General features: G+C 39.4%; 9 protein-coding genes across 9 annotated transcripts; 6 read left to right on the plus strand and 3 right to left on the minus strand.

Moving 5' to 3' along the window:
- The first annotated feature begins 2,538 nt into the window (after nucleotides 1-2,538).
- Nucleotides 2,539-4,286, plus strand: BATDEDRAFT_35295 (ribosome biosynthesis protein KRR1). The gene is made up of 6 exons (XM_006679506.1): nucleotides 2,539-2,596; nucleotides 2,715-2,771; nucleotides 2,859-3,025; nucleotides 3,131-3,697; nucleotides 3,814-3,891; nucleotides 3,997-4,286. Exons 1-6 carry the CDS (start codon nucleotides 2,563-2,565, stop codon nucleotides 4,201-4,203), a joined length of 1,110 nt encoding a protein of 369 aa, XP_006679569.1. The 5' UTR covers nucleotides 2,539-2,562; the 3' UTR covers nucleotides 4,204-4,286.
- Nucleotides 4,287-4,706: 420 nt separating this feature from the next.
- BATDEDRAFT_30175 (uncharacterized protein) lies at nucleotides 4,707-5,207 on the minus strand (the record flags this gene model as incomplete). The annotated part of the gene is made up of 1 exon (XM_006679447.1): nucleotides 4,707-5,207. The coding sequence occupies one exon, from the start codon at nucleotides 5,205-5,207 to the stop codon at nucleotides 4,707-4,709; it is 501 nt and encodes a 166-aa protein (XP_006679510.1).
- Nucleotides 5,208-5,876: 669 nt separating this feature from the next.
- Nucleotides 5,877-9,480, plus strand: BATDEDRAFT_35296 (MRX complex nuclease subunit). The gene is made up of 9 exons (XM_006679507.1): nucleotides 5,877-6,176; nucleotides 6,279-6,436; nucleotides 6,505-6,592; nucleotides 6,681-7,174; nucleotides 7,296-7,551; nucleotides 7,637-7,757; nucleotides 7,876-8,864; nucleotides 8,954-9,087; nucleotides 9,161-9,480. Exons 1-9 carry the CDS (start codon nucleotides 5,940-5,942, stop codon nucleotides 9,339-9,341), a joined length of 2,658 nt encoding a protein of 885 aa, XP_006679570.1. The 5' UTR covers nucleotides 5,877-5,939; the 3' UTR covers nucleotides 9,342-9,480.
- A 138-nt stretch (nucleotides 9,481-9,618) lies between these two features.
- Nucleotides 9,619-11,933, minus strand: BATDEDRAFT_19863 (uncharacterized protein). Its single transcript, XM_006679337.1, has 7 exons — nucleotides 11,834-11,933; nucleotides 11,607-11,642; nucleotides 11,240-11,376; nucleotides 11,141-11,177; nucleotides 10,880-11,062; nucleotides 10,588-10,790; nucleotides 9,619-10,499 (listed from the first exon to the last, which is right to left on the minus strand). Exons 1-7 carry the CDS (start codon nucleotides 11,888-11,890, stop codon nucleotides 9,638-9,640), a joined length of 1,515 nt encoding a protein of 504 aa, XP_006679400.1. The 5' UTR covers nucleotides 11,891-11,933; the 3' UTR covers nucleotides 9,619-9,637.
- Nucleotides 11,934-12,053: 120 nt separating this feature from the next.
- BATDEDRAFT_89441 (uncharacterized protein) lies at nucleotides 12,054-12,542 on the plus strand (the record flags this gene model as incomplete). The annotated part of the gene is made up of 4 exons (XM_006679607.1): nucleotides 12,054-12,116; nucleotides 12,189-12,283; nucleotides 12,357-12,411; nucleotides 12,471-12,542. The coding sequence occupies 4 exons, from the start codon at nucleotides 12,054-12,056 to the stop codon at nucleotides 12,540-12,542; spliced, it is 285 nt and encodes a 94-aa protein (XP_006679670.1).
- Nucleotides 12,543-12,702: 160 nt separating this feature from the next.
- Nucleotides 12,703-14,455, plus strand: BATDEDRAFT_89442 (uncharacterized protein; the record flags this gene model as incomplete). The annotated part of the gene is made up of 3 exons (XM_006679608.1): nucleotides 12,703-13,000; nucleotides 13,058-13,506; nucleotides 13,571-14,455. The coding sequence occupies 3 exons, from the start codon at nucleotides 12,703-12,705 to the stop codon at nucleotides 14,453-14,455; spliced, it is 1,632 nt and encodes a 543-aa protein (XP_006679671.1).
- A 138-nt stretch (nucleotides 14,456-14,593) lies between these two features.
- BATDEDRAFT_89271 (uncharacterized protein) lies at nucleotides 14,594-15,775 on the minus strand (the record flags this gene model as incomplete). The annotated part of the gene is made up of 1 exon (XM_006679680.1): nucleotides 14,594-15,775. One exon carries the CDS (start codon nucleotides 15,773-15,775, stop codon nucleotides 14,594-14,596), a length of 1,182 nt encoding a protein of 393 aa, XP_006679743.1.
- Nucleotides 15,776-17,579: 1,804 nt separating this feature from the next.
- BATDEDRAFT_35298 (cysteine protease ATG4) lies at nucleotides 17,580-19,444 on the plus strand (the record flags this gene model as incomplete). The annotated part of the gene is made up of 7 exons (XM_006679508.1): nucleotides 17,580-18,150; nucleotides 18,259-18,439; nucleotides 18,526-18,718; nucleotides 18,796-18,833; nucleotides 18,903-18,985; nucleotides 19,090-19,127; nucleotides 19,223-19,444. 7 exons carry the CDS (start codon nucleotides 17,580-17,582, stop codon nucleotides 19,442-19,444), a joined length of 1,326 nt encoding a protein of 441 aa, XP_006679571.1.
- A 558-nt stretch (nucleotides 19,445-20,002) lies between these two features.
- Nucleotides 20,003-20,616, plus strand: BATDEDRAFT_89443 (uncharacterized protein; the record flags this gene model as incomplete). The annotated part of the gene is made up of 3 exons (XM_006679609.1): nucleotides 20,003-20,209; nucleotides 20,269-20,454; nucleotides 20,527-20,616. 3 exons carry the CDS (start codon nucleotides 20,003-20,005, stop codon nucleotides 20,614-20,616), a joined length of 483 nt encoding a protein of 160 aa, XP_006679672.1.
- Nucleotides 20,617-22,696: the final 2,080 nt, after the last annotated feature.

The raw sequence follows: 22,696 nt of genomic DNA on the forward strand, positions 1-22,696 counted from the left end.
TTGTTACACGGTGCTTGAGTTTACCCTTTTGCAACAACTGAGTGCCAACAATCTCAGACTCGACTACAACCTGTAAATCACCATCATGGTCAACTGACTATCAAACATTCACATCGCTATTAAATAAGTATACATTGCGCTTACATTGTACAGCTTGCCACCAGCACAAACTTCCAAAGCAGTGGAACTATCAAGATTTTCTTTTGAAATGTTGATGAGTTCTGCAACAAGCCCCTTGACTTTGAGTCGATCGAAGTTGGGCGTGGGATCAGAGTACGAAAACTGAAATTTAGACATGGTGCTTTCAAGTTCATTAATAGCCTATCAAAGCAAATATTGTTAGCATAAATCAAGATTGTAAATAAAGTTGTCCAGTTAAATCCTGCCTCATCAAGCTCGTCCAATCGTATCTGCTGGGACTGGCGAGATTTGAGTAAATTTTCCTCTTCTTTAGGATCAAACGCAATTGAGCAGATTTGTTCTTGAAGCATCTTAATGACACCCTCACTGATTTTCAAATCATTAACAATATTTCCATTTTGTCGTTCTGCTACTTTGGCTTTTGGAATAGCATCTTGAAGCTCGTTGGTTATGTGTGTGATTTTGAGTTGAGTCTGCTGTGCTTTTGAAACAGACGAACTAACTTGTTGCTTGGCAGCTACGATGATTGTTTGAAAATACAAAGTACAACCAAGTTAAAAAGTGTGCAAATCTCAATAAATCATAAACCCAGCTGACCTCGAAGTTGATCCATGTAGCCTCCATCCTGTCCACTAGACGAAGAAACACCAGTGGTAAGATTCTGTAGTAATTCCTCCAGCTTGCGCGTATTAGCCACATGCCGCTCATTCTGTTCAAGAGTAGACGCACATTCAGATGACAGCTTTGCCTCTTTTTTAATCGACTCTTCAATATTCGCTTCAATCTATAAATCACAGATGATTGAAACAATAGTCAGTACATTGCAAAAGCACATCGGTTTTACAAAAAAGAATGATATTTACTTCAGAAAGCGACTCGATCAAAGTCTGTTTATTTTTCTGCTCGTCCTCGATGGTCTCTAGTTTAAGATTGTGCTGCGTGGTCATTTTTACCAGATTTTTGGCAAGCTCCTTGATCAACTTGTCCAATTCGCTGTTTTTACTTCCATTCTATATAAATAGTTGAATCACTTGAATACTATTGCATTTTCCAGAATAAACAGTAGTCTAAACTTAAATGGTTGTAAAATACCTTTTGCTTTTCCTCCATAATTTCGCAAATTTTACCGTCTAATTCATGAATATCTTCAGATAAATACGAGTTCATTGTTTCCAAGTGCTTGATATGCTGGCCCATAGTTTCAATGCTGTTGGTCAACTCCACTACTTTTTCCTGCAAAAGATTGAGTTTTGTGTCATATATTACAAATGAGTAAAAATACACAGTTCAATATATACTACAGATACTACTTACATTGGCGTGCAAATAATCATATGCAACAACGAATCGTTGCAACTGTCCTAACTCGGCATCAATCTTTTGGTACTCGAGTAAAACACGCTTTTCTTGACGCAGTTTATCCAATTTGGAAGATACTTCCGTCTCAAGCAACTGTAATAAAATAATGATAAACATATAAACCAGACTGGCAAATTTAAAATCGACAAACGACTTACGTTGGATATATTATCAAGTCGAGTGTCTTTTTTATCCATAGTCTTGATGGCTTTTTCTTTATGTTCTTCAAACATGCGAGTGCCAGCAGCCTCTTCAATCATGTTTAATATTTCCTGTGGTTTCATATTAAGAACTTTGGTGATTTTGCCTTGCATGATCAAAAAATTGGGATTGTTGATATTGAGCTGAACAGACTGAAACAAATTGGCTACATCTTGCTGATTCTTATTAACTCCATTCACAAGATACTTGTTTCTTCCACCAATAATAATCTAGATTAAAAAACAATGCAATCATCAGAAATAGCCAAAATAGTGAATACACAGAAACTGTTTCAACCAACCTGACGAGTGATGGTGATTTTGTCATGATCATGGTATCCTGGAGGACTGGTGTCCTTGTTGATATTGTTAAAAATGACTGAAACGGAAGCTTTATTGACACCGGCTTGGCCTCGTTTATACACCAAATCCTGCAGATTGGAGGCTCTTACCTGTTGCGATGAACATGATTAATTTTATTCAATCATGTACAAATCAACAGAAACAACATACATGAGCCAAGGTAGAAATGCCCAATACGAAACAGATTGCATCCAAAATGTTGGACTTTCCAGACCCATTGAGGCCAGTAATAGCATTGAATTCTGGATCCCAGTCACCAACAACAGTGCGTGTGGCATAAGACTTGAATCCATCCAGAACCAGTTCTTCCAGATACATGGTGTAGTAGATGAATGCAAGATCCGGATGTCCTGAACTTGTTTAAAAAACGATTTCGGCAAGTTCGGACATTGCTTAAATTTAGCCAAAAATGGCTTAACATGCCTATATTTTAATTCTATTATTTGCCCAAAAATATTCAAACTTTTTTGTTTTTAAATTTACATATACTTATAATAGCATGAGCACTGAAGAGGAGCCTCAATTGGATGCTGGTGTGTTTGTGACATCGTAAACTATCATTCATATTTGCATGGGTTTATTTTCTTTGTTTTCAATACACTGCACTTGATACTTATGCATTTTTCTGTGTATTCATTTCTATGTAAATAGCAGCCGATACAGCTGCTCCAAAAGTTAGCAAAAAAAGACAGCACAGAAAGGAAAAACGTTGGTTTATGTTGGATTATGTTTTAATTGTTTTTTTTTCAAATGCAGCTTGATGATTTTGAACTTGTGGTATTTTCTATTGATTAGCATGGGACACTGACGATATTGATCACTGGAAGGTCGATGAATTCAAGCCAGAGCATAATCCACATCCTTTTCTCGCCGAAAGTTCATTTGCCACATTGTTTCCAAAATACCGAGAAACATATTTGCGTGAAGTCTGGCCCATGATAACAGCCTCATTAGACAAAGTGGTATGTTGTTTTTGGCCTGATGATTAAAGCTCAGACCGCCATTGGCAATCTATTTGTATGAATGATCGATCTGTGCTTGTTATTAACACCTTGACCAATCTGCAGGGTCTAGCATGTGCTTTGGATCTAGTAGAGGGTAGCATTACTGTCAAGACAACCAGAAAAACTTACGATCCATATATTATTCTCAAAGCTCGCGACATGATTCGATTGCTTTCTCGCAGTGTGCAGTTCAATCAGGCCGTCAAGATCCTTGAAGATGGCGTGGCTTGTGACATTATCAAGATTGGTGGTTTAGTTAGGAACAAGGAAAGGTTTGTCAAGCGTCGACAGCGATTGCTTGGACCCAAGGGAAGCACGCTCAAGGCTATTGAACTGCTGACCAACTGTTATGTGCTTGTACAAGGAAACACTGTTGCTGCAATGGGGCCTTTCAAGGGATTAAAGGATGTTCGTCGACTGATTTTAGACTGCATGAAAAACATACATCCTATTTACCACATCAAGGAGTTGATGATCAAGCGTGAACTGGCCAAAGATGAGAAACTTAAAGAAGAGTCTTGGGATCGATTCTTGCCCAAGTTTAAAAAGCGCAATGTGCAGTCATCCAAAAAAGTCAAGATTGTCAAGAAGGAGCGTACGCCTTTCCCACCACCTCAGCAGCCTCGCAAGGTACGTGTTTTTCATGTCTTTCAGTTGAATGGATCTGGTGTATGACTATCAGCCCCAGCAGATATGTTACTAACTAGTTTTGGTACTTGAACTATCGCATTCTAACAATACTATAGATTGATCTTCAAATTGAATCTGGTGAATTCTTCCTGTCAAAAACTGAGCGGGATGCAGCCGCAAGACAAAAAAAGAAGGCATGATATTGAAACTTTCCATCCCTTGATATTTACACCATGTCTTTAAACGGTACTAATACTTGAAGAATTGGTTTGCACATCATTCACATGTAATGTTTTTAGGAGAAACAAGATGCCAATTCACTCAAAAAACAAGAAGCACGACAGGAAGCGTTTATTGCACCAGCAGAACCTAAACGCACCAAAAGTGAATCTAGTCAACAGAAACCACAATCGATTGAGGAACTCAAGGAGAAGTTCAAGAGTAAGAGCAAGAAGCGCAAGTCGGGTGAGATGGAGGAAGACACGTTGCAAAACTATCTTATGTGAGAACCCATTCAACCCTTGAAAGATTGGCTGCATTTGATGGGCAAGAGTTTGAAAATGAATAAACCAGCAAGTTCTTTTTATTGAAAATATATTACATGAACACATCGGATCCAGTATCTCCAGACATGAATAGTATACATAGGGCACCGAATGATACCAGTTTTTTAGGCGAGAGTGCTAAAACTATTCAAAAGTTGAGATTTCCTGCAATAAATTGTACGGTAAATTGATCCAAAATAAAAATGTCTGGCAATCTAAATTCTTATAGAATCTGCTTGCCTGAAATCTTTGGTCACATTCTGTGCTTAACTCATTTATGAGGGAATCATTTTTGTAGTCAGAGAAGCAGGGGTTACAGGCGGTTGAAATACTGCAAGTGTGTCGGAAAAAGTTGTTTAATCTACTCACTGGAAGGTATACCTGGAGACAATGTTACTTTGGGTGACGAATATGCAGATCATACAACAGAAATTTAAATTAAAGCTATTTATTGAACAATGAAACTAGTCAAGACTGAATGTTTTCTCATCAAAATCCAAACGAGGATACACTCTGTTTTCCACAATAAAATTCATACCCAGGACATTTACATCAGCAAAGTGACTATCTTTTGGGGAAATGTGAGTCTGAATTGCTTTTTCATTGTGAATTTTGACAAATAGAGTTTGAGGTAAATTAGAATCTTTTCCAACCAATGATTCCATCGCTTCTTGACACAAGTAAGTAACTGGTGAACCTGTATCAACTAAAAAGATGATATTGCGAGTGGGAGAGTCTGATTTAGTTCTGCGACGACATGCCAAATTCACCATAAGTCTGTGGTTTGGAGCCCAAATAGTTCCCTCAACCGGAAATGACCCAGGAAATGAAGCAGGACCTAAATATTCCAATTCCATAGCTGCAGCAATGATTCGCAATTCCTTAGAGTCAATGTCGGTCAAAAGAAAGTTTTGAAGAGAAGGTTTAATGTAGCCAGGAGGGTTCATAAGAGTGTCCATTGTCATCACTTTTGGTTGGAGAGGGATCGTCGTTTGTGAATTCAGTTGGTTCGTTTTTCTGCATTGACATTTTCGAAGGAAAGTCGTTTCAACTGAGCCACACTTAAATTTCAACCTATTATTCATATATCATGAAATTCAAGAAGATAAGGTTCATTTTATTTTAGTTATTGTTATCAATTAGATTTGCTTTTTGAATCAGAAATAAACCCAATAGCAGCTCCTGCAATCGCTCCTGCAGACATTTCCCCAAAAGATGGTCACTTTGCTGATGTAAATGTCCTGGGTATGAATTTTATTGTGGAAAACAAAGTGTATCCTCGTTTGGATTTTGATGAGAAAACATTCAGTCTTGACTAGTTTCATTGTTCAATAAATAGCTTCAATTTAAATTTCTGTTGTATGATCTGCATATTCGTCACCCAAAGTAAGATCGTCTCCAGGTATACCTTCCAGTGAGTAGATTAAACAACTTTTTCCGACACACTTGCAGTATTTCAACCGCCTGTAACCCCTGCTTCTCTGACTACAAAAATGATTCCCTCATAAATGAGTTAAGCACAGAATGTGACCAAAGATTTCAGGCAAGCAGATTCTATAAGAATTTAGATTGCCAGACATTTTTATTTTGGATCAATTTACCGTACAATTTATTGCAGGAAATCTCAACTTTTGAATAGTTTTAGCACTCTCGCCTAAAAAACTGGTATCATTCGGTGCCCTATTTATACTACTGACATGCCTCGACAGTCATCGTTGAACAGAGAGAATGATCCGACGGAAACCATCCGTCCTAGTTCATCACAGCGTTCTTTCAACGAGAACCATGCTGACAACCACTTTCAACTGCAGGACACTTTCCGCATTCTGCTGGCTACAGACAATCATCTGGGTTATATGGAGAAAGATCCTATTAGAGGTCAGGATTCCTTCAATTCATTCGAAGAGATTCTTCAACTGGCTCAAGACAGAGAGGTTGGATTATGTTTAATGAAGGCTGATGGTTGGCATTCTTTTAGTCGGTTTACTGGATTGAAATATTGACTCAAGCTATGACTACCAAACATGCATTGATAGGTGGATATGGTGATACTAGGTGGAGATCTCTTTCATGATAATAAACCTTCACAAAAAAGCCTTTGTACTGCAATGAGTCTGTTGCGCCAGTACTGTCTTGGCGATAAGCCATGTCCTATTGAGATCCTCAGTGACCAGAGCGAAAACTTTCCCAACAGGTGAAATCTGCATTCCAACTGCTCGAATGAGCTGTAGTATGACTAAGCATTGCCATCACAACTTGTAGATTTGCAACAGTCAATTATCAGGATCCAAACTACAATGTCGGCATTCCTGTTTTTTCTATCCACGGAAACCATGACGATCCCTCTGGTGTATGTATTTTATTCATGGACCAATGAACCAATGGCCTGATTGAATGTTTTGGTAGCTACATTTCGCTAATCTAGAATTTGGTTTTAGGGAGGTAACCTATGCGCATTGGAAGTACTGTCCGTGTCTGGACTCGTCAACTACTTTGGCAAACAGGCTACATTGGATGAAATTCATATCAAACCCATCCTGCTTCGCAAAGGATCTTCTTATTTAGCGCTCTATGGTTTAGGAAATGTTCGAGATGAGCGTCTGAATCGCCTCTTTCGAGATCGTAAAGTTAAAATGTATCGCCCTAAAGAATCACACGATATGAATGACGACGCTACTGAGCAATACATGGATGGAGCGTCTTCCTTACCATCGTGGTTTAACATGATGGTAATTCATCAAAATAGAACTGCTCATGGACGAAACAATTATATTCCTGAAGCGTACTTGGCAGACTTTCTCGATTTGGTTCTATGGGGTCATGAGCATCAATGCTTGATTGATCCTGTCGTAAACGACTCTAAAAACTTTTACGTGACCCAGCCGGGATCTTCTGTTGCCACGTCACTGTGTGAGGGAGAATCTGCTACAAAGTATGCTCTGCGTTAAATCACTCATGAAAACATGTGCAAACTCTAAATCTCATTTCTTGATTACAAAAACATTCATTTTTGTGTATATACTTTTACTAATGTATGCGTATATAATATTCAGGCATATTGGCATTTTGAGTATTCAGGGAACTACATTTGCTGTGGAAAAAATCCGTTTAAAGTCTGTGCGTCCATTTGTCATGGACGAGGTGGTTTTGCAAAAAGTATCGCATCTATACACCAAGGATCAAGCAGCAGTAAATGAATATCTTCAACAAAAGGTTGCAGAAATGATTGAAATAGCAAGAATCAATTGGCAAGAACTGAATCCAGATGTAGATCCAGAAGAGTTTCCCAAACCATTGATCCGTCTCAAGGTTGGTAGATTTAAAGTTGTTTAACATCATCTGCTAATGTTCATGTCTAGTATTTCCAATCGTGTCTAATTGATGAAATCACTAGGTTGAATATACAGGAGGATTCACTACATTCAATCCTCAACGATTTGGTCAATTTTACATAGATAAAGTTGCCAACCCAAAAGAAATCATCAGTTTCTATCGTAAACGAACTGCGATAAAAGGTTCGAGTCATTCATCCTGTTTTATCACAAACCCATTTGCTATTAAACATGTCATCTTGTCAACAAATGAGTTGAATTCTCACAACACATAATATCTATTGTCATTGATGGAATTTAGCCAAACCATCTGAATTTGTCACCATAGAGCCTAATCTTCCTGGGGAACTTGACAAGCTTACAATTCAAGACCTCGTAGCACAATATCTCGATGCTCAAAAACTAGAAATTTTACCCGAGAATGAGCTTGCGGATGCTGTATTGAATCAGGTTGAAAAAAATGACAAGGATGCCATCAAGATGTTTGTTGATAAAACGCTTCGAGAAACCAAAAACGCTATTAGAAATCGTATTGCTCCATCAAAATACAGTAATGCTGCTGAAAGAACATCACGGAACGTTGTTGAATCAAACGACATTAGACCTCAGGAGTCTAGAAACCATATGTATGAAGAAAACGATGATGAAAGTGTAGATATCGAGAATATGGATCAACTAGATCGTGAAATTGCAAAAATCAAACTGAATCTGACACAGGCCTTTGCAGTCAAGGAACACAATATTGGTACTGCACAAAGAAACGATATTCGTCGTGAAGTGGATGCGACCCGAGCTGTTCGACATGTACAAGATGATTCAAACGATTTTTATACAATGCAGGAAACACATGTAGCGCCAAAAAAACGCAGTACTGCTGCATCTCGTACTACTGCAGCAAAATCTCGAGCGAATACCACATCCTATAGGACTACTGTGGCATCTAGTCAGTTTGATGATGACAATGATTTTGATTTTGAACGCAATGCTGATTCGATAGCTACAAAAAGTACTGCTCGTGGTAGGTCTGAAATGTATGCAGAAGCAACAAGCAGAGGTGTACTGAAACCTCGAGGTAAATCTACTGCTATTGCAACTAGACGATCTGAGCCAAAAACAGCCACACATTTCAAGGAGACTTTGTTTGAATCGGATTCGTTGAATTCACTTGACAGCTTTGATAAAGTGAATGCATTCAACAGTAGAAAAACACTTGGTATCGCGTCAGTATCTAAAATTGGATACAAATCAGATATATTTAAACCAACCGCTTCAGTATCAATGCTTGACGAGGTAATCTAGATTCTATTTGAATACAAATTTATTTAGTTTTAATGCACCAAGATCTTGTTTATCTGATACAATTGTGGTATTTGATTTAGGTTATTCCAGAAACTCAGATCAGTCAAGAAAACGATGATGATATTCAAGACGAGGATGCTGCACCACCACTACCGACGCAGGCAGTAGAATCTACACAAGCAAATACTGCTCCTAACACTCGTGGAAGAAAACGGTATAGATTGGTTTGTCGGATTGAAGGAACGACTAAATGGTTTAATCGTTTTATTCAAACCTTGAATTACTAGAGAGTTGCCATCTTCGTTAAGATCTGGAAGTGGAAAATTAGCACTGGGACCAAAGAAACAGACCAAGTTACAGTTCATGTCTAGTCAACAGCTTGGCATGCCGCAACAGTCGTGTGACGACTCTGAATCACATACATTGCGGGAATTTGTCAATAGGGACAAGCGGAGTCGCAAACGATAAACTCGATTACTTTTTAAAAACTATTTGAAATATTCATGGCAATCTAATGTGGACGGATTGGTTGTTGGTGACTGACTCGTAGTGTTTTATTTTACGTGAACACTACGAGTCAAAGTATAATAAACTAGCAGTTTCATGGAATGATTGGTGTGATCAGAGTTACTGGATCTTGTGCCCTATAAGTTTTTAGTTGATTGACTTTGTTCAATTTTGTACAAAAACCGAGCAAATGTTCAAGCCCCAACACAATGTTCAGCCCATGACATTAAATACAACTATTTAACAGAAAATGAAATTTAATGATCAAGAATTCTCATGTTTCCAGAAACAACCTTGTCATGCAAAATGGCGCCAGATGGAATGTCAATTCTGTTGCCATGGTTGGCAACAATAATCACTGTGCCAGATAAAATAACATCAGTGCCAAACGTAACATCACCCGTGACAGTCAAGTGATCCAGTTCAAGAATGTGTGGTGGAGATTGAAAGCGAGATAAAAAGTGCTGCACTTTCTTAAAATGGTCACCCAGCTTGACAATGGGAACTGTGCCAAAAAGGCGTTTGGGATTTAAAATCAACTCGCCATGGTTAAGTTTGTAAAGATCCGAAGTAATGAGGAAAAGATCGGATGTGGATTTTACGGGTAAGAAGCGAGTACGAGGCACGTTAATACCATGAGCACCCTTAAAATGCTTGATGGCAGCACCAACGGCAGTCTCGAGCTGAATCACCTTTTCACCTGAATCAGCAGTTTTGTTGTTGACAATGATCTCCATCGACAATTCCTGGTGCTCAATGACTCGCTTGATGGCGCGAAGGTTAACCCATAAATTGTTGGTATTAAAAATTTTGAATTTTTTGACGGATTTAAAATCATCGACATGCTCGGCAGAAACCTGAGCAATTTCAAGAAGCCGGATAGAGCCCTCATACTCAATAAGAGTGCCGCCCTTGATGTCAGCCTTGGTCTTGTCTGTTACTTCCATGAGGAATTCAGCGCCAGTTTCAACGAGATGTTGAAGAATGGTCTGATCAACAGTAGCACCAAGATTGTCGACATTGGAAATAAAAAGATACTCTTTTCCCTCGGCAATCAGCTTATCTAGAGTGCCTGAGTTGGCTAAAGACTCGAACAAATCACCGTGTCCAGGCGGATACCTAAATAGAGCGGCAGTGTTGATGACAAAGCGCAGTAAGAAAGTGGTCATACAATGTCACATGGGTAATACAGTACATGTTGACTCACCAGTCCCCGCTTTTCCCAACAGGATCTTTTGCAAGAGGTAAAAGAGATTCCTTTTCGATACGAGGAACACGAGACTGATTGTAAGTCATGATGGTGAGCTGCTGACCTGTGTATTTTTGAATGATACGCTTTGTTTCTTCATCAGTGTTGAACGAATTCATAAGAATCAGTGGAACATTGACGTTGTTGTCATGGTTCAAATACTAGGTAGAAAATAAAAGTTGGCCGTTAGTGATCTGGAATGAAAATAAGCAAGTACAACACCCATTTCAACTGATCATTAATAAAATACCTCAATCTGCCGCACAGTCATGTCAAGAAAGGTCATGCCATCTCTGACTTCAATAGCGCTCTTTGGGCCAACACAACCCATTGTGGTTCCAAGACCACCATTGAGCTTGAGTACGGCAAGCTTGGATAAAGCGGATTTGGATGTTTCAGGGGTTGTTGGAGTAAGAGTCTTGTAAGGAATGATCTGTTGCAATCAGCATATGTTTAAAAAGGTCAAAGTTAGTAAGGGTCAAAGTCAATTCCATTAGGCGTTTCAACCAACCTTGTCGCTGCCAGGAGATTTGACTTCGTTCCAATTGCTGTAAACAAGATATGACGAATCAGTCAAGGTACAAAGACTGGACAAAAAATCAATACATACAGTTTGGCATTACGAGACTTTTCGGCCAAGAAACGAGTGAATAAAGAGTAAAAGCCGTCCATCTCAGCCCTGAAAAGTCTCTGCTGCACAGGATCCTTGACCATGCCAACCATTTTAGTGAGCTCATTTCGCATAGACTAGAGAAATAAAGTAAAACAGAGTGAGTAAGATGGACATGAGACAATGTTTTTAAACCAGCGATCCAATCCAAGTCAGCCCAAACTTTTGAGATTTATTGCCAATCAAAACCACAAGGGTCATATGATGGAAGCTTGAGTTGGACACAGATTTCAGCAAGGGAATGAACAGCTCATTGGAATGAATAGTCGAGTGAATCGATTAGCAAGTGTAGATCACATATACATACAATAGCAGCGCTGTTGGAAGTGGTCTCTTGGAAACCCTGTTGGTAAAGCCCAGCGATAAGAAACAAACAGATATGCAAGGATAACCAAGTCAAAGGTTAGTTTAAACACCAACTTTATGAATGGCAAATAAGCATGGCTGCAGATGTAGATGCAGATGCAGATGCAGATGCAATAACTGGATCAGGACAGCATCGGACCACAGCAATAAATCAACACAATGTATTACCAAGAGGGAAAATGAACGAATATGATCTTGTAGATTATTTGAGGTGCCGAGATCCATTGCAGTAGAAGTGTGCTGAGGAACGTCCAAGTGTTCGTTGCTGAGTAATGCCATTGCAGTCAAGTGAATTAAGCGAGAAATATGCTTTGAAAGGGATAATTTGGGGACTGGACCCTATAGTATAGGGCTTGATAAGCTTGGATTCGCTCACTTGTTACTGTTCATGCCTGTATCAAAGCAACTGCTCGAGTCGCTGCTGACTGAAAAGCTCTCTCCTTCTCATCTGGTATGTGGTCGACTCTCATCTACTTTGACACTCACTATCTGATCATCACATGTACAAAACACTGTCTATTAGGAAGTTATCGACACATCCAATGGTTGTGGTCAATCTTTTGATGTTTTGGTAGTCTCTAGTCTGTTCGAAGGAAAGTCTGTCCTGCAACGTCACAGGTGCGTCCCTCTTGCATGATGCATACTTTCTGAAACTAACCCTTTGCTGTAATATACCGGATTTCTATTTCAGACTTGTTAATGAAGCCGCAAAAGCTGAGATTGCCGAGATTCATGCATTCTCCCAGGTAAATGCTTGTCTCTGGCAAGCTGAGTGATGCATGTCTAACCTGTTGAATGTTCAAAGAAAACGTATACGCCTGAACAGTGGCGAGTCATGGTGGAAAAGCAAGCAGCGCAAGAGAGCGATCAGCCATAGGAATCTATATTGAATTAAACTTTGATCTCTATCGTTCTGTTTGATTCATTATTGCTCAAATCGTCATCTTTTTAGAGTGTACACCTTATTTCTGGCTTGCCAAAAATCTATATTTCCTGTTTTACTTTTGGGTTTCTTGTTGAATAAACTCATCAGAATCATGGAGCACAAATGCAATCATGGCATACCTGATTCCGGGGAGAGCACTGTATCAACAATAACTGATCAAAAACTACTTCCTCGGCATCTACAGCCCATTCCTGCCCCTTTACCTGCTGCTTCTTTGGAAGAGGACGAATACATTGCTGGTGTTAGTACCATCATTGAAAGGGACTTTTTTCCCAACCTCCGCAAACTTAGGGTCCAGAATGACCTGCTGGATGCTGTTCAAAATGCCAACCATCTTCAAGTAAAGACCTTGAGTTCCCAACTGGCTCAATTGACTGGCAAGACCTCTGGTAATATTTCTGTTTGATTTGCGTCACCATTATTGTGGGATCTAACATTGGCTTCAGATTATTCATCTACTCCTACTCCATATCCACACAGATCAGTATCAAAAGACACTTTGAATCTGCATGCCTCTGACTCGTTCATGGCTCCTCCAACTCCATCGGCAGCTTCATTTTCAGATTCTGCAACTCCTAACCCACTCAACTCTATGAACCCAGCCAGTTCTGAATCTCAATCTTTGGATACTTCAATTAGTCTAGATAAATTCCAAACAAAATACACATCCGAAGACAATGCATCTTTTTTAAACATTTTGGAACTTCAGAATGAGGCAAAGCGAGAACAGTATCACTGGCTATATGACAAGGAAAAGAAACAACTGAGGCTTAAAAATGAGCACTCGATCGAGTCTACCAATACAGCCACTAGTGCAATGACCACCTCTGGGGTCGAATTGCTTGTCGAGACTCCCGATCGAATGATTAAGCCCATCGATGAATGGAAATTCAAGGTATTTAAACCTTGAATTTGTCCGTTTATTTTTGAAATTATAGACTTGTATTGACTGGTTTTAGGCAAAAAATACACTCATGTACTATCCTGATGGCGCTCCATTGACACTGGCTGACATGGGAGAATTGCGAGGACAACCAAAATCCATCACACATTCTGCAACGCGATTCAATGCTCCACACAGCTCTGAATTAGCTCGTACTTTATCATCTGGCATGTCTTCCGCATCTTCAGAATCCGGACGACTCAATACCCAACGTGTGTGGTCTCAAATGGCCAAGGCTACTCCTGGTTTATTTCACGGAGCTGCTGGGGCACTCACTGACTCTCCCCGTGTGTCTGGGTATGGATTTGTACCAACAACTCCTACTTTTACTCCGGATGAAGACATTGATCCTTCAGAGCTACTGACTTGGGGTATGATTGAAGGCACTCCGTTGCTGGCAGATTCAGGTATGGACCATTCTGGAGGGCCTAGCTTTAAAATTCCAGCAACGCCACGCAGAGAAGAAATTTCAATGCGATTATCCGAAAAGGCATCCAAAGCACTTAAACGACGATCAGATATTGCTGCTGGTGGATCTAGCAGTCGTGCTGCATCTCCTGCAGCTGGAAAAATGACCACGCTTGGAAATGCACAATCTTTGAAAGCAACTTCATTTCAACAACGCATGCTTTCACCTGCTGCTCAAACCTTGCTGGCAAATAGCTCATTAAGGAAATCTGGGCTACGTATTGGTAGCGACTCTTCAGGAAATTTGGATACACAATTGAGAGCATCCTACTCTGGTCCTGTATTGACACCTTGGCGAACTTCATCTCATCGCACACCTACTGCTAGTCAAAACTCTATTTCCACCCCTCACGTCACATCAGGCTTTGACAGCCTTCAATCCTCTAGATCAAAGCGAAACCTTTCTACGACGGATGATCTGCTTGGAATATAATTGCTTTTATTATACTATATTTGTCTATATGAATATATTTGAGATTTTTAATTTATAACTATAAGCCATTTTTATAAGTGTTGTTTTCAACTCTAAATACGCATAGATTTTAAAAACATTTAGAATCTATTTATTCGTTTAATTAAAGTTTTTAAAACTCCAATTAACCATGTATTGTACTCCTGCTTTTAAACTATCAGATTTTTTGGCCAATTTTTTTTGTTGTTTAGGCTCGGATGTTTTTTCGTCAGAATTCTCAGACTCGTCATCTTGTGTATCAGTTTCCAAATGTTTGGATGCGCTATTGGATTCAGTATCTTGTGCGTCAGTTTCCAAATGCTTGGATGCGCTATTGGATCCAGCATCTCGTGCATCAGTTTCCAAATGTTTAGATGCGCTATTGGATCCAGCATCTCGTGCATCAGTTTCCAAATGTTTGGATGCGCCATTAGATTGTGAATGCATTCCCAAGTATTTGAATTCAGTCAATTGATTTTGAAGTTCGAAATCATCAAAAACATTTTGAAACCAGCTCGTTAAGAGATCTCCAAATTGATCACAACATTCAGGCGTTTGTATTTTTTCAAAATCATCATCAGAATTGCCTTCAACCAGAGTTTCTCTTGAAATAACTCTAATATCATCATCTTCATCAGAACTGCTGCTACGAAGAGTTTCTCTTGAGATAACTTCAAAATCGTCTTCAGAATCCTCATCTTCTGGTGTAGCTTCAACTTTGTCATTGTAGAAAGATTGACTCGTTTTAGACGTTTCTCGTTTAGAGTCACCATTCTCATGCTCCTTAAGGTTGGTATTAGAACTCGAAATTTTCCAAGCAGTCTCCGTCTTTAATTTGCATATGCTCAACACTTGATCTGAAGTTGAGGTTTTCTGAGAAGACTTGTCCTCCACGCACGCTTCAAATGAATCGAAAAGCTTTTTCTGAGCCAAAGAAATGCTGCTCTCTACTGTGCTACTACTTGATTTCGCGCAACTAGAAGTTGATGGTATATTTTCATCCGAGATTGGCATTTTCCCAATACACGTTCTCGTTGTCTCGACGTATGATGAAAAGTCGGAATCCAAACCTTGACCAAGACATTCTGATATGGCTGATTCTAATTCCAATTCGAGTAAAGATTGTGACGTTGACTGCGTTCTGAAATAACAACCTAATTGAGCGGGGTTTTGCGTTTGACTTTCGTGTCCTGTTGAATGCTTTTGCTTATCTTGGGGATCGTCTGATGGTTCAGGCAAGACTGGTATAGCATTTGACGCAACCACTAGCATTGAAACAATCGCAATAAATCCAGACTTCATATTCAGTAGTAGTCGAGTTGTATCAGGAATAGAATGACTGGTAAAAAAGGCTAGTTCGAGCAGAGAAATGTGAGTTTGAAGCTGATCATAATATATGGTGAGGTTTTATAGCAGCAGTTGCTAGTGGCAGACTAAAGGGTTAGATTGGCCAAGCCTCCCCATTCCGACATATCAACTCGTCAGCCCTAAATAAGTTGGAAATATAAGCATTTTGTGCTTTCATCTAAACAATCAAGGCATTCTATTTGCTACCTTCCTACGGCATGGAGATAGGGTTGGTATGTCGAAGCCGTAAGCTATAGCATATGATTGGACAGATAAACTGAATTGAATTGGAAAGTATATTAGAACAGCTCAGTTTTCCTAGCAAATAATAAGTACTGGATGAATGACTCGACTGATTGCCGTTTAATTTTTATCTTGAATGTACATACGCTATGATTGCATACATCTAAAAGATTGGAATTTGTGCGATTTATTCAGATTATATAAGAGTGATCTCCAGTTTTTCCGTAGCACATGCTTGCTCTCTACTATATTTGGGCAGTGGTCCTATATTACCAACTAAAGCTTAAACAACGCATGGCTTGATAAGACCCTGTCTTCAACTTTTAGGGTGTGCTTTATGGTATAGCATTGTCCAGGTAGTTTGGACATGATTATACCAATGCTTTGGGAAAACGTTAGAATAAAGCATATGTATGATATGTTGGAATATTACAACGGTTTGCTTGTTACATGAACATGTAAAATGCAGTGATTTTATCCATCCTGCAGAGTATTTTGCTTCGAAATAGCTAATGATTAAATATTCGTTGCGGTTTCATTTGCAAATTGACTGCTTTTTCAATGGTTACAACGTCCATCATACAATGTCCGTACAATCAAACTATCCCCTCATACCCATCTGGTATAGCCATGCATTGTATGACCAGCAGGTTTAAAATTGAATTTATCCATTTCAATCTAAATATTGGGCTATATTGTTGACAATCCAGCCCCGACAAACTCGGATACGTTCGCGCTCTAGTCCAAGACAACGATTGCACATTTCGGAAGTTCAACTGCTGTTTCCGTACCAATCACTCAATGTTTATAGGAGAGTCGAGAGGTTGAAACAGTATGTGACTGATTGGGAACTGTGATGTGAATACTGCTTTGAACATTCCGTTTAGCTGCTTTATACAAATGAGTATGGAAGATAAAGACCAATGAACTTTGTTGATGAGTCATAGGATGTAATGCTGTTCAGTAAATTTGGCATAAATTAGTTGTTCTGCAGACGCCCTTATTTAGTGTATCATTTTACGTGAATACGGCTGTGATTCATGGTTTACGGCCAGCGACAACGAAATGAGAACGGAGAGAAATAAGGATTTGTCAACAGCCATCATCATGTTTGAACCACTCTGATAGTATCAAGCAGACCAAGAAACAAGAATTTCTAATAAAACTACACGATTGGTTTAGGTTAATGTATATGCTATAGATGGAATGCTGAAGATCGTGTCAGAACAAGACCAAAAAAAGATGTTTTATAATTGAATTGAATGAGCAAACTGGCTGTTTCGAGTCAGATTGTCATCACAGCACACGACACGATCAACGATCCTGCCATTCAAATTCATCGATACTTGCAAAACAACAGTATTACTCAACAACTCATAGTGTGGTTGGATAGAACGCAAGTACTTGCAAACACATGATAACTGGTGTTACTGCCAATTTCTCGTTGATTTTATCTTTCCATTCCCATGCCCATTGTCACCAGCCGTGATCCTGAGCGTGAACACTATTCAATCTAATGAGTGCTGTTGATACTACGGAATCTGCTGCTGCTGAAGTGAACGCAGCAAAGTTTGGACATGATACAGCATCTAATATGAGCATACATTCAATCGCAAATACTCCAGATATGTCCGCTACGAATTGTAATGAAAGCTGCACCAGTTCTACTCCATCTGATAACAACCCTAATCATGACAGTGCAGCACATGTCACTACTTGGAGCCGTCTGTCTGGCGGACTGTCCTTGCTCATGACCAGAGCTCTGCATAGCATTCAATCTCTTGATATGGCAAGTGAGCTGAGTCGTTTTACCAAGTACCATCGTCCATATCTTTCATCGGCAGCGTCATCTGGCATCCCAACTTTGGACCCAAACAGTCCGATAGTCTTTCTAGCACAGACCTATTCGTCTCTTGCTCATCCACATTTTCTGGACGATTTTCATTCACGACTATGGATGACTTATCGTAAAGGATTCGCTGCAATCAAGCCAACTGGATACACCTGTGACAGTGGATGGGGATGTATGCTCCGAAGTGGTCAAATGTTGGTTGCAAACGCACTCTTATTCCATGAGCTTGGAAGAGGTAGTACTTGATTCTAAAGCATGGCCAATATGTTGTCTAGTCCATTAGGAAGCTTAATTTTACAATTGTATATCATTGTATTGTCTAACACTACTGTTTGAACATTAGATTGGAGATTGGGTGATTCTAACGATAGAGATACTTGGCTGACTTATTGTAGCATCCTCACAAAGTTTCTGGATGTAAATACAAGTCCATATTCAATTCAGCGTATTGCAACTCTTGGGATTCGTTTTGACAAGCAGATTGGCGAATGGTTTGGTCCAAGTACCATATCTCAAGTTTTAAAGTAGTTTTGGATTGATTCAATGGCATAAACCACTTTAAACTCTATATCCATACAAATCAACTCATTTATCATGTTAAATCTGTTAGGGTTCTTGTGAACGATGATCAAAGAATAAGCTTGAAAGTTCATGTTTCCAATGATGGTGTGGTATACAAGAATGAAATCAATACTATTCTATCAGCTACACGAGACGATGGAAAGACGCCTGCCGTACTAATCATGATTCCACTTCGGCTTGGCGTGGAAACCATGAACCCAGTATATTACCCTGGAGTCAAGGTAATGCTTCATTGTGGATTTTATCGAGTGTCTAGCATTGATGTATATTCATTTAATATCATGTTGTTCTTGATTAGCACTGCTTCGCCATGTCTCATTGTGTTGGAATTGCAGGGTAAAGCTGCTAGTGATTTATATTTGTGAGCGCATGAAAATCACTTACTTGATTGATACTATATTTTAGCGGTCGACCAAATTCATCATTATTCTTTCTTGGTGTAGATGGCGACCATTTGATATATCTTGATCCGCACCATCTTCGTCCAAGTATGCTTCACTTTGATTTAAATATCTAGTGTATATAAAGCACGATGCTAGATTGCACATTGCATCTATTTAACCACCATCATTGTTTTATTTAAACTTGTCAGGTGTGGACAGTCGAGACATTACATCATACAAGATGGAGGTACATGTTTCCAACTAGTTGAACCAACTGTTTTACTATAGATTCTGCATGAAATTGGTATCTAACCCTAATACTTGACATGCTCAACATTCTAGGATCTTTTGAGTTATCATTGTGAAAAAGTCAGGCTACTACCGATTGCATCCATGGACCCATCACTTGTTATTGGATTCTACTGTCATAGTCTAAAGGATTTTGATGTGTTGTGTGCCAAGATGACTGAGCTAGCAACTGGCTCAGCACCGCTGTTTTCCATTGAAGAAATGACTCCCGACTTTGATCCAGATGTGGACATTATTTCTGAATATGATTTTTAAACCAAGTAGACACTTGAAACTATTTGGATAGCATAGTGCTGTTTAGTGATTATAATTGAATTGATCATTCATTTGGTATTGTATCGCCTATTTGTAATAGATTGGGTTTAGAGTTGTGTGAATATACACGGTCAATTCAGCAAGACTGATTTGGTACTGAATGTCAATGATCCAGCACTTGAATATATAAATTGACCAAGCTGTGTATTGAGTTGGATTAGATTCTAGTATCCAAACAAATCAAGATAATTGATCCAATGCAACACAATACTTTGCAGTTTAATTCGAATTTTTCAAAGCAGATATTCCATGTATAATAGAACACATCAAACTAGTTTTGAATTGTAATGATTCTTTTTGGACTTGTTCTTTCACATGTTGTTTTAATCTCATACATTTTAGTTCAAGAATGCATGCCAATCACCACGAACAATACCAACCAACTCAAGGGTTCAATAGCACAATATTGGTCAGTAAATTTGATGATTTATCAAATTTAATCTTGTATTTTTCGTGAATACAATTGTAATTCATACAAACGAATTGTCATTGGTAATCATGGACTTGGACCAAACAGACCTGGAAGTTTCTCCAAAACTAGAATCCACATCTCTACCGACATCTGGATCAGCAGCTATAAGTTCTTCATCCATCAACCCTGCAGTGTCGTTCAAACGTAAAAAGACTTTTCATGAACAAGAGACTGAACGCAAGGCTGAAGCCTTGTCAGAGATTCTCTTGCTTATGGATGAGTTTGCACCCATTGTAAGCACTTGATGGTTGTGGTTGATACTGGTGTATACATTGTATTGACTTTGTTTTAGATTCCTGATAGTGTAACGGATCATCATTTGGCAAGATCAGGGTTTCAATGTGATGATGTGCGAGTCAAACGACTGCTAGCACTTGCTACACAAAAGTTTATTTCAGATATTGCTACCGATGCAATGCATTACTCTAAACTGCGACAGCAGGCTGTTCAGGGTAAAGAGCGACGTCAGACTCTCAAGGTACGTTGAAAGGGTTGACCCAACATGATGGTTCAAACAGATCTGATTCCTAAATATTGCTCATGATGTCAGGATAAGAGAACAGTGCTTACTATGGACGACTTGGCTGCTGCCATGTCAGAACAAGGTGTGAATATCAAGAAGCCAGACTATTATGTGTAAATCCCTTTTTTCAATAAACAGGTCTGGCCATTGATTCGCTCATGTACTTTATTTGCTTGGATCCAATCTTTTTCCAGTATCAATGGATGGAGTAGATTGTGGTTTCGGGTGTGATGTAGGGTGTTTGGAATGTGTCCCGAAATACTTGTGGAGAAGGGGTCCGTAGATACCCTGTGGAGCATGTGGGTAATGCTCAAGAATGATTCCTAATGTAGCCATGGCAGGAACAATCACAGCCATCTCTGCATATCTATAAAATTATTCCGACATGTAAACATGGTTTCAATCAGTCAAGTCACTAAAAGATAGTGGAAACCCCAGTTGGATTAAAACATACTTTTTATACTTGAACCATCCAGCCTCGATAGCCATGGATATAAACCCAGCAATGACTTGCATTGTCAAGTAGGTGTTGAGTTCAGGAAGTCGCGTCTGTTTCTCAATCAACATGGAAGGTGAAGCAATCAATCCTGCAAGCCCATATCTATTTGCAGAATAGCGACATTTATACATCAGCATGCATTTAAAAAGTAAACATCAAATCAAATTGACAACTCACAAAACCATGTAGTCTTTGCCACATATCTTGCGTAGTCTGCAAATACTGTAGCTGTAAATGAGCAGATAGATTGAAAATGCCGACACGGATCGAGCAGACGATATCAACATACGTTTTAATGAATGAAAAACAACTAGATATGCACTATCGCGTGGATGATTGCATCCCGTTGTAACCCGTTTGTGAAAATACTGCGCGAGACTCCAAGAAAAGATGGCCTAGAGTGACCAAGCAAATCAATAAACAAATACTGACTGTAGAATACAAGTTTTAAATCTAGTACAAAAGAACTTGATCCGGCTTAGTTGTTAATGTACTCACCGTGTTGATTACAGAATAAATCTTGAGAAGCTTGGGCAATCCAAGGACAAACACTCTCAAGGCTGCAGTTTCACAAATGGTTTCACCTGGATGGATGACTGCACAGGAAAGTGTCGAATGGTTTCCAGATGTTCCCAAACCACCCTCACTAAACTCTTTTCTCAATCCATGCAACTTCATTAACGCGCTAGCATGTCGATCAGTCGGTTGAACCGTCTCAAACAGGTGCTCAATGTGTGCTTTTGATGTTGACCAAAGAGGAATTTGTGCTATGGGACTATCAGATGGTTGAGTGGATAGAAACCTTGTCAGTTCTCCCGTTCCAATCACTATATTTTCATAATCAGGTCCGAGCCGATCGCGACATGATGATAAATACAGGACAGATCTGAAATAGGAAGGCTAATGGTTGATGTTTAGATACATGCACATGGATAGACTACATACGAGATACATTTTACTGATGCAACTTACTGGAAGAAGATGAGAAGAAAGAAACGACCAACTGCATATCCAATACGCATTGAACAACCAGACCATATACACGCCATATTGATCCAAGAGTCTCGCAAGATTAGATACGCTCTCAGACCAGAGATGCGGTTTCAATGATTTGCTATCCACATCGCACTGTCCATTGTCATTGCCATCAACAGAATGCTTTTGATCTTTGCGAGTAGATGCTGGACGAAACTGAAAGATCCAAGCCCGAACAGCAAAATACACTATTCTGACAGCCAGCGTCAGTGCAATCTGCCTTCGGTCATTCTCCCTTTTAACTCCAACTAACCACAGACTTGCCAATGCACCTTTAACAGCTGACCATCTCCACCCATGGCTGTTCTCATTTGATGTTTTGGAGAAATAAGACGGTGTAACCAAGCCCAAGAGTTGGAATGTGGCCGATACTGCTGTGAATATAAACGATACTCTGGCTTTATCTAATCCAAAATGACTTGATAAGAAACTGTCTGAACGGCTACGACCTTTAGACATGATGGACATGATGGCTTGAAGTCCATAAGTGCCAGCAAAGATGGTTGATATGGACTGGAATATCTGTCTTGGACTGGATTTCAAACGGTGAATGTCTTTGTGTATCTCATCTTCACCCTGCTGATGTTCTAGCAATGGAAGGTTGTTTGTCAATGGTTCTAACGGATGACTCTGCGTTGGTATGGGTTGAATGGAATGCATAGC

The sequence above is a fragment of the Batrachochytrium dendrobatidis genome, assembly GCF_000203795.2.
Source record: "Batrachochytrium dendrobatidis JAM81 unplaced genomic scaffold BATDEscaffold_7, whole genome shotgun sequence".
Classification (NCBI taxonomy): domain Eukaryota; kingdom Fungi; phylum Chytridiomycota; class Chytridiomycetes; order Rhizophydiales; genus Batrachochytrium; species Batrachochytrium dendrobatidis.

Excerpts from the sequence above, each read along its gene's own strand:
- BATDEDRAFT_19863 (XM_006679337.1), bottom strand. The coding sequence starts at position 11,890 with ATGGATCTCGGCACCTCAAATAATCTACAAGATCATATTCGTTCATTT. Across the intron at positions 11,063-11,140 it reads AATCTCCTGGCAGCGACAAG|ATCATTCCTTACAAGACTCT; the intron begins GTTGGTTGAAAC and ends TGATTGCAACAG. Across the intron at positions 10,791-10,879 it reads TGACTGTGCGGCAGATTGAG|TATTTGAACCATGACAACAA; the intron begins GTATTTTATTAA and ends TTTTCTACCTAG.
- BATDEDRAFT_35296 (XM_006679507.1), top strand. The coding sequence starts at position 5,940 with ATGCCTCGACAGTCATCGTTGAACAGAGAGAATGATCCGACGGAAACC. Across the intron at positions 6,177-6,278 it reads AACTGGCTCAAGACAGAGAG|GTGGATATGGTGATACTAGG; the intron begins GTTGGATTATGT and ends ATGCATTGATAG. Across the intron at positions 7,552-7,636 it reads AACCATTGATCCGTCTCAAG|GTTGAATATACAGGAGGATT; the intron begins GTTGGTAGATTT and ends TGAAATCACTAG.
- BATDEDRAFT_35295 (XM_006679506.1), top strand. The coding sequence starts at position 2,563 with ATGAGCACTGAAGAGGAGCCTCAATTGGATGCTG. Across the intron at positions 2,597-2,714 it reads GGAGCCTCAATTGGATGCTG|CAGCCGATACAGCTGCTCCA; the intron begins GTGTGTTTGTGA and ends CTATGTAAATAG. Across the intron at positions 2,772-2,858 it reads ACAGCACAGAAAGGAAAAAC|CATGGGACACTGACGATATT; the intron begins GTTGGTTTATGT and ends TCTATTGATTAG.